Here is an 8,482-nt window from a genome sequence, read left to right as displayed (position 1 = left end):
AACTACAACAGGTTTCCAGCAGCCTTCAAACTCAGGACCCTGTATCCATTAACTCTTTCTTTTCCCCTCTTCATCCAGGTGAGAAGAAAATAGGTTCTAGGCTGCAGCTCAGAAACCCTATATAGGGTCATTATGAGTCAGAATCGGCTTGATCGCACTTAACAAGGCTGGGCTCAGTGAGTGAAGAGTGAAGAGTAACAGAATTTTCAAGACCTGGGCTTTGACAAAGTCTCTAGGTAGTACAAACGGTTCACATGTATCTACTAACTAAAAAGTTGTAGTTGAAACCCACCCAGTGGCGATGCAGAAGGAGGACCTGGTGAGCTGCTTCCCTAAAGATCATCACAACCAAGAAATCCTATGAAATAATTCAAGTCTGTAATACTGAGATCACCATGAGTCGGAACTGACTCAAGATCCATGGGTTGTTTTTTTGTGTGTGTTGAGGGGAGCGGACGTTGGAAAAGTATGAAAACTTTGAGCCTCTGGATTCCTGCCCTTCTTTACTTCTAGTCGAAGGTACATTTGCACGAGTTGGAGTGTGAAGGAGCAGCTTCTAAGGTGCCATCTCCCCTCCCCCAAAACGGCTACTTCTGGGATTGTGGGACTTGGTGCAGGCCTCTTCCGGAAAAGCTGCCAGGACTGCTAGGCTTGGGGGCATTGCTAGGCCAGCGGCCTTCGCAATGGTGTAATAATTCCGGGATGCCACTGAGACCGGCCAGTTTATTTGTGGCAGAGGTACGGTGGAGTATAGTAGGAAGAGGGGAGAGCTGCTTGGATGGGAAACCCCCAGCGAGGACTTAGAGATTCCCGAAGGCTACACTGGCTGGCAGGGGTTGGGGGTTGGGATGAGTGCTGGTTCTGACCCGGGCGACTCTGGGCATCTGGGCCGGCTTCTCCCCGCTGCTGCCTCAGCACAGCAGTCGGGGCCCCAGACACCTGTCACTCCCCTCAAGCTTCCCTGGTTTGGGGCCTGGGGAAGCCGCCAGCCTTCCACCGACAGCGCCGCTGGGCGAAGCTCAGGGGCTCTCAGTGCAGGGGCCCGCCCACTAGGCTGCAGCTAGCTGGGCGGGAGCGGGGGGCGAGGGGCGGGGCCTGGCCCCCCTCCCACGCCCCCCTGACGTCAGTCCCGGGTCGCAGCGGGCTCCTGCACTTGGCGTTTGCCCTCCGGCCGGGAAGCATGAAGCTGACCGAGTTCCTCTGCGCTTTCTTGTTCGCCGCCTGGTGCTGCTGTCGCTGTGCCGCGGGTGAGTTAGCTTGGGAGCCCGTACCCATCAAGGCCTGAGCCAGGGGCTTTCGGCAAACTGTGCCGGGGAGCAGAGCTTGGCACGCATTGGAGTCGTGGTTTGGTCCCCCGCGTGCGCTCTCTTCCCCGGTGTCGGGCGCTCGGCGCCTTGCGCGCATGCAACTCTTCTTTGTAGCCAGTTTGCAGGTTCCATCCTCGAGTATCCCGGGAGCAGGAGCGGAGAGGCGGCTCCTGCCGGAAGCGGGAAGGGGTGGAGCTGAGCCTCTCCGGGAGCTGGGGAGAGATTTTCCCTCAGGTGTTTATTCCGGGGGTCCCGGTGGTGAAGCCGGGGCGGGGGCGCAGCTAGAGCGCACCCCGGAGTCCTGAATTCTGTGCCCGCCTGTTGCTGAAAAAAGGGCAGCTTTCTTAGTTGGAGGGGGTGCGCCCGTCCCTCCCCCTCCCGCCCGGGCTCCGGGCCAGGCTGGAGGTGAGCAGGGGAGGGAGACACCGCGGCTTGTTCTCCAGCTGGGCGTTGGCAGGGGCTGGGGCGTGCGTGCGAGCGGACAGTGTGTGGGTTGCCTCGTACCGACCTGGGTGGTGACATTGCAGGTGGCAGATAAGAGATTTGGAGCATTCCCAGAGTGAGAGCGCCCCCAGATTTATCTTGTTATATACCTCCTAGTTTGGAGATAACATTCCGGCGCGAAGAGAACCCCAGCACCTCCACGTTTTTCTCTGGAACCGCCTAGTGCTGGGCGCTCCTGGGTCCCTGCTGCCCTTGTATGGCCCGCAGCAGTGTTGCGTGTTTCTCTTGGTTCCATTTCCCGGGTCCCAGCCGTGATTCGGCTGGGCAGTACTCAGCATGCTGGCCTCCTGCCCAGTACCGACGGTGTCCCTGGAGTCTGCCTGCTCGGCCGGCTTTATTTCTGCGGAAAGGGCTAAGTCCACAGCTGCATTGCTTCCATATTTGCTCGGCCCTAGCTTTGGGGAAACTGAGTTAGGGATTGGTGGTTTCTGCCCCAGTTGAAGACCGCTCACTCCATATGCCCTCCTTGTCTGGGAGGCAGGCCAGGGCAAGAGCCCAGGCATCCCAGAATCCACCCAGATGGTATTGAATGACATCACCACTTCACAGGGCTGGCTGCACGCTGGCACCACTGATGTCATTCCTGCCTATTGCCTGGACCTTGCCTTGACCCCTGGGGGAGACTCTGACCCCTTCTCCCTCCCAAGACTAGGATGGAATCCCCGAGCATGTGTGTGGGATGTTCTGTGAGGCACTGTAAGGAGTAGGAGAGGAAAGCTTCTGGCCAGCAGGGCCCACTGGGTCTTGTAGGGGTCTTGGAGAGGGGATTCTTGGGGGCAGAGGTCAGAATAGTGACGTTTTCCTTTGGGGGTGGGGACACAAAGGGGCCTGTGTGCCCCAGTCTGGCACACGCTATGCATTCCCACACTCTGAGCTCACGTGGAGAGGAGGGGCCTGGAAGGAAACCGGCCTTCCTCTTGGCTCAGAGCCTGGGTTGCCCCTCTGCCTGGGTCTTTGCTCAAAGGACCGGGGATGACAGTTCCCAGCTCCCCTGAACCAGGAGAGGGTGGGCTTCAGTCTGGGGGCAGGGAGCAGGGAGTGGCTAAGGGTGAAGAGAGGACAGGACCCTCTTCAGACCCTCCCAGTGGCAGGAAGAACAGCTGCAGCCTAGCAAGCATGTGTGATAGGGGGAGGGAGTGGAAGGCAGCTGGAGCTGACACAATTGCTGGGGATGTTCCTCCTCCTCCTCCCCAGGTGTGCCGGGGGAGGCTGAGCAGCCTGTACCAGAGCAACTGGAGGTGGATGTAGGCAGCACTGCGCTCCTGAAGTGTGGCCTTTCCCATGCCCAGGGCAACGTCAGCGTGGACTGGTTTTCTGTGAGTGCTACTCCCAGAGGGTAATGCTGTTGTTGTTAAGTGCCGTGTTGATTTGGACCCATAGCAACTTTGTATAGGGTTTCTGAGGAGCAGCTGGTAAGCTTGAATCGCTAACCTTGCAGTTCAAATGGCTTTGCAGTCTGGTGTATAACCCACAGCACCATACCAATAGAGGGTGGGATAGTTTACTTCTCCTGTAGCCCCAGGAAGAGCCCTGGTGGCACTGTAGGTTAAGCACTGGGCTGCTAACCATAAAGTCGGTAGTTCAAACTCAGCAGCCACTCCTTGGGAAGATGAGGCTGTCTGTTACAGTCTTGGGAACTATATGGCGGGTCCACATAAGTCAGAATCAGATCCATGGCAGGGGGTTGACTCAAGCCTTAAGAGGAGCCCTGGTGTGTTAAGCATTGGGCTGCTAACCAAAAGGTCAACAGTTCGAACCCACCAGCCGCTTTCTGGGAGAAAGACAAGACCATCTGCTCCTGTAAAGATTTGTGTTCTTGGCCACCCTAAAGGGGACAGTCTGATAGGGCTGCTATGAGTCAGAATTGACTGGTGCCAGTGGGTTTGGCTTTTTTTGGTTTTGGTAGCCCCAGGACCCTCACCTCTTCTTGGCCTCTCTCCTTAGGTCCACAAGGAGAAGCCTACACTCATCTACCGCGTTCGCCAGGGCCAGGGCCAGAGTGAACCTGGGGAATATCAGCACCGGCTCAGCCTCCAGGGCAGAGGAGGTACACTGGCCCTGGCTCAGGTCACCCCCCATGATGAACGCATCTTCCTGTGCCAGAGCAAGCGCCCACAGTCCCAGAAACATCGTATCCAGCTCCAAGTCTACAGTAAGTGCCCCAAATCCTCTCCATGGGTGCTATGGATCCTGGAGTGGGGTACCATGCCCCTCTCCTCTCTCTGTCTTGTAGAAGCTCCAGAGGAGCCAAGCATTCAGGTCAACACCGTGGGAATCTCTGTAAACAGTGAGGAGCCTGAGGAGGTGAGCTACACTAGGGTGGTCAGGCGGTCAGCAGGTGGGTCTCAGGGATAGTGACTTACAGCCTGTCCTCCCTTAGGTTGCGACCTGCGTGGGGAGGAATGGGTACCCAATTCCTCAAGTTACCTGGTATAAGAACCGGCTGCCCTTGAAGGAGGAGAAGAACAGTGAGTCCTCTCCTTTTGGCCCTGGGAACGGGAAGAGTGTTGCCCACAGGAGTGCTGAAGTATTTTCCTTGGGTACCACACAGGAACCACCTTTTGCTTTTAGCTTCATACTTTTTATTTTTAAACAAATCAGGCTTGAAAATATCATAAGAACAGACTGTATAAAAGGTACAAAAGAGATCTAGGATGAAAAGTCCCTTACTTCCTAGAAGAAATCTCTTGTTGTCAGCTAGTGTATTTCCTCTCAAGCCCATTTCTGTGTATTTACTCACACATATGTCTAAACATTTAGAGGCTTTTTAAAAGAATCTAAGCCAGCTTCATTTCTCCAGCCCTTCTCCCCTTCTTCCCCGCCCAGGTGTTCACATCCAGTCATCCCAGATTGTGGAGTCAAGTGGTCTGTACACCCTGAAGAGTGTTCTAAAGGCACGACTGGTTAAAGAAGACAAAGATGCCCACTTTTACTGTGAGCTCAGCTACCGGCTGCCCAGTGGAGGCTACATGAAGGAATCTAAGGATGTCACTGTCCCTGTTTTATGTGAGTACTGATCCCCATCCCCCTGTTCTATTGCGATCGGGCCTGGTTGGGATTCCCTCTGGCTCTTCCCCACCAAGCCAGCAAGGATTGGCTCTTGGGGCTGAGAGCCACCCCTTGCTGTTGCAGACCCCGCAGAAAAGGTGTGGATGGAAGTGTTGCCTACGGGAAAACTGAAGGAAGGTGATCGAGTAGAAATCAAGTGTTTGGCAGATGGCAACCCTCCACCCCATTTCACCATCAGCAAGCAGGTGTGGGGGTGGGTCGATGCTGGGTGCCTCCTGGGATGCAGGAGGGGTAGCTCCAGGAGCACATTGCTCACCTCTCCATTCTTCCCAGAACCTCATCACCAAGAAGATGGAGGAACAGGCAACCGAGCACGATGGGCTCCTGGTCCTGGAGCCCGCCCGGAAGGAGCACAGTGGGCTCTATGAATGTCAGGGCCTGGACTTAGACACCATGATGTCGCTGAATGAAGAGCAGGAGCTGCTAGTGAACTGTGAGTGGCTGGGGGACCAGGCTGGTGTCTGAGGCTGGGACCTTGCCCCGCCCCCACCCAGGCTGACTCTATGGCTGTGCCCCCAGATGTGTCAGATGTCCGGGTGAGTCCCTCCACCCCTGAGAGCCAGGAGGGTAGCAGCCTCACCTTGACCTGTGAAGCAGAGAGTAACCAGGCCCTTGAGTTTCACTGGCTGAGAGAAAAGGTACCAGGCGGGCCAGGGGCTGTGGGCCAGGGACTGTGGGGTGGCAGCAGCTTGCTCCTTAGGGTTCTCTGACCCTTCTCTCCCTCCCTGCAGACAGGCAAGGTGCTGGAAAAGGGGTCTGTACTACAATTACACAGCTTGAAACGGGAGGCAGGGGGAGGCTACCTCTGTGTGGCATCTGTGCCCAGTGTCCCAGGCCTGAACCACACACAACGGGTCAATGTGGCCATTTATGGTAAGCTCCTCTTGGCAGAGACCAGATGGTTCCTGGAAGCTACCACAAGTTGGGACCAAGTGGGACAAATTCCCTATTGCCCCATACCCTGCAGCCAGCCTGGTCCCCCCCCATGTCCTGGGGGCAGGGCTTGCCCAGGCATGACCATTAACTTGTCCCAGGGGTGCTTTATGGGAGGCAGAGTGGCCAGCTGAGTTTGCTGTCTCACTCTTCCCCTCCCTCCCCATCAGGGTCCCCGTGGATGGCATCCAAGGAGAAGAAGCTGTGGGTGAAAGAGAATGAGGTGACAAGTCTGTCTTGTGAGGCTTTGGGACATCCTCGACCCACCATCTCCTGGAATGTCAACGGCACTGTGAGTAGGCACATTCTATCCTGTCATGTGGTCAGGCCGGAGATCCCCGCTGCCCCTGAGCCATCTGTCCCTCCTCCTTCCTTGTAGGTGCATGAAGAAGACAAAGATCCGCAGCGTGTCCTGAGCACCCTGAGTGTCCTTGTGACCCCAGAGCTGTTGGAGACAGGCGCTGAATGCGTGGCCTCCAACTCCCTGGGCAGAAACACTACTGTGATTTTCTTGGAGCTGGGTAAGGGCCTCTTCCCTGCAGAGTCTGGCAGGGGCATGCTCAGGCGTGGGCATTAACTGTGCTTCTCCTAACTCAACTCCCTCTGCCTCCCAGTCAATTTAACCACCCTCCCACCTGACTCCACCACCTCCACTCACCTCAGCACCTCCACTGCCAGTGCCCATGCCAGAGCCAACAGCACCTCCACAGGTAAGCTGGGCCTCCTGCCCTGCCCCTCCCCAGGGAGCTCTGCTGGAGAAGGGTGAGTGGTGGTCTGGCCTCCATCCGCCCTGGGCTGGGTGGGGCAGTGATGGAAATGTGGCAACTCTGGGCAGCCAGTGACCAAGAGTTGTCTTTGTGAGACAGAGAAAAAGCTGACAGAATCAGAAAGCAAGGGTGTGGTCATCGTGGCTGTGATTGTGTGCATCCTGGTGCTCGCTGTGCTGGGCGCTGTCCTCTATTTTTTCTACAAGAAGGGCAAGCTGCCTTGTGGGCGGTCAGGCAAACAAGAGATGTAAGCATGGTACTTAGCACCCTTACCTCCCCACCCCCATCTCATGCTACCCAGCTTGCTGCCAGTCCCAATGCCCACTCACCCTCTAGAGGAGTGGGGCCCTGAGTCTGGGTGCTACCTGCTCTACCTGTCTCTAAACCAAGCTGTTATCAACCGGAACTCTCCCTTTCATGACCTGGTTTCCTCCAGGCCCCAAATCACCAAAGAGCCTACATAGTCCAGTCCCAACTTCCTTCCCAATGGTCCCTCCCCTTCCCTCCTCCCTCTCCCCCAGTTGCCAACCTCTCGCCTCCCCTCCCCTCCTCCCAGCACGCTGTCCCCGTCGCGTAAGAGTGAAATTGTAGTTGAAGTTAAGTCAGATAAACTCCCAGAAGAGATGGGCCTCCTACAGGGCAGCAACGGTGACAAGAGGGCTCCCGGAGACCAGGTAGGAGGTAGTTCCTGACACATCTGCAGGGACTTGGGGCACCAGTGGGAGTTCCCAGTCCCCCAACACTAACTTTCTGTCCTTTCTCCTTCTTCATTGGGATAGGAAGGCCCTGTCTTGCCTCCTACCATTCACCTTACTTGTCACTACTCTTGGGTGGCCAGAGGGGAGGCAAGTGTTCAAGGGCCCCTGGAGAGACAGTGGCTCTAGGAGCTGAACAGAGACCCTGCCCCGTCATGTCATTGTCTTTTCCTGAGTATACTTGTGGCTCAGTTCCAGGTGTGATGTGCGGCCTCAGTTTATCAGTGGAGTCAGATTTGGGGGCTTGGTCTCTTCTTCCCTGCCCTACATGGCCACTCCTTGCTTCTTCCCTCAAGGCTGCATACAGAGTTCATCAGCTTTGGCTTCAGTCCTCCCTCCTCTCATTGCTCACACCTTGAACTCTGGTCACTATCTTCAGGTTCCCCTCTTACCTCTCCTCTAGTCTCATTTTTAGGGAGAGAAGTACATCGATCTAAGGCATTAACCCATTTACCTGAACTGAGCGCCCCACCTGCCTGGAACAGCTCCTGCTCCCCATCACTCAGGATGGAAGCCACGCCTCTCAAGCGGACTATAGGAGTCCTGCTCCTGCCCACTACAGACCCCATTGCAGAGGTTAGGTGGGCTCAGAGGGGAGCTCCCTGGGCCCTGAGACTCCCCTCTGGAATCAGCCTACCAGAGTCTCATTTGTTGGGTGGTGGACCTCCCAAAGAGAGGGAGGAGTGGCGGCTCTGGATCCAGGAATGGGCAGGAGTTCTTCGGAGAATGCGCTTTTTCCTCACACACATTATAGATGTAAATTCCTGTCTTGGACTAGCAGCTGAATTAGGTAGCTTATCACTCTGAGCTGCTTTCCTGCCCCAAAGGCTGGCTTTTTTGTGATTCAGTTGCTCACTTATCCCTCAGACCGCCATTCACTGTTGACTCTTCCTCAGAGGGCTCCGGCAAGCTCTCCAGCCCTGCCTCCAAGCAGCTGAAATGCTGCCGTGCCACCTTCCTACCTGCTTTCAGGGGGTCATTTATTAAAGATCTTTCTATCCCAGGCCCCAAGCTATGGACTGGCTTCCTTCCTTAAAAGACATGCTGGGTATACATCCCATTGTCCCTGAAGTGGTTAAGGTGAGCCTAAGCCCCCAGATTCATTTGGCTCCCACTGCCCTCTCAGGGGATGATGCAAACTCTGAAA

At 55.9% G+C, this 8,482-nt stretch overlaps 1 protein-coding gene across 1 annotated transcript; it reads left to right on the top strand.

The window, feature by feature from the left end:
- Positions 1 to 301: 301 nt before the first annotated feature.
- MCAM (melanoma cell adhesion molecule) lies at positions 302 to 7,780 on the top strand. Its single transcript, XM_006833991.1, has 17 exons — positions 302 to 319; positions 1,004 to 1,247; positions 3,006 to 3,127; positions 3,756 to 3,963; positions 4,045 to 4,115; positions 4,192 to 4,279; positions 4,638 to 4,817; positions 4,944 to 5,065; positions 5,154 to 5,313; positions 5,400 to 5,518; positions 5,612 to 5,753; positions 5,984 to 6,105; positions 6,193 to 6,334; positions 6,428 to 6,523; positions 6,680 to 6,827; positions 7,137 to 7,254; positions 7,751 to 7,780. The coding sequence occupies exons 1-17, from the start codon at positions 302 to 304 to the stop codon at positions 7,778 to 7,780; spliced, it is 2,130 nt and encodes a 709-aa protein (XP_006834054.1).
- Positions 7,781 to 8,482: the final 702 nt, after the last annotated feature.

Source organism: Chrysochloris asiatica, unplaced genomic scaffold (assembly GCF_000296735.1).
Source record: "Chrysochloris asiatica unplaced genomic scaffold, ChrAsi1.0 scaffold00008, whole genome shotgun sequence".
NCBI lineage: Eukaryota > Metazoa > Chordata > Mammalia > Afrosoricida > Chrysochloridae > Chrysochloris > Chrysochloris asiatica.
Note: the sequence above shows the minus strand (reverse complement) of the source record. Positions and strands in the feature narration are given on the sequence as shown.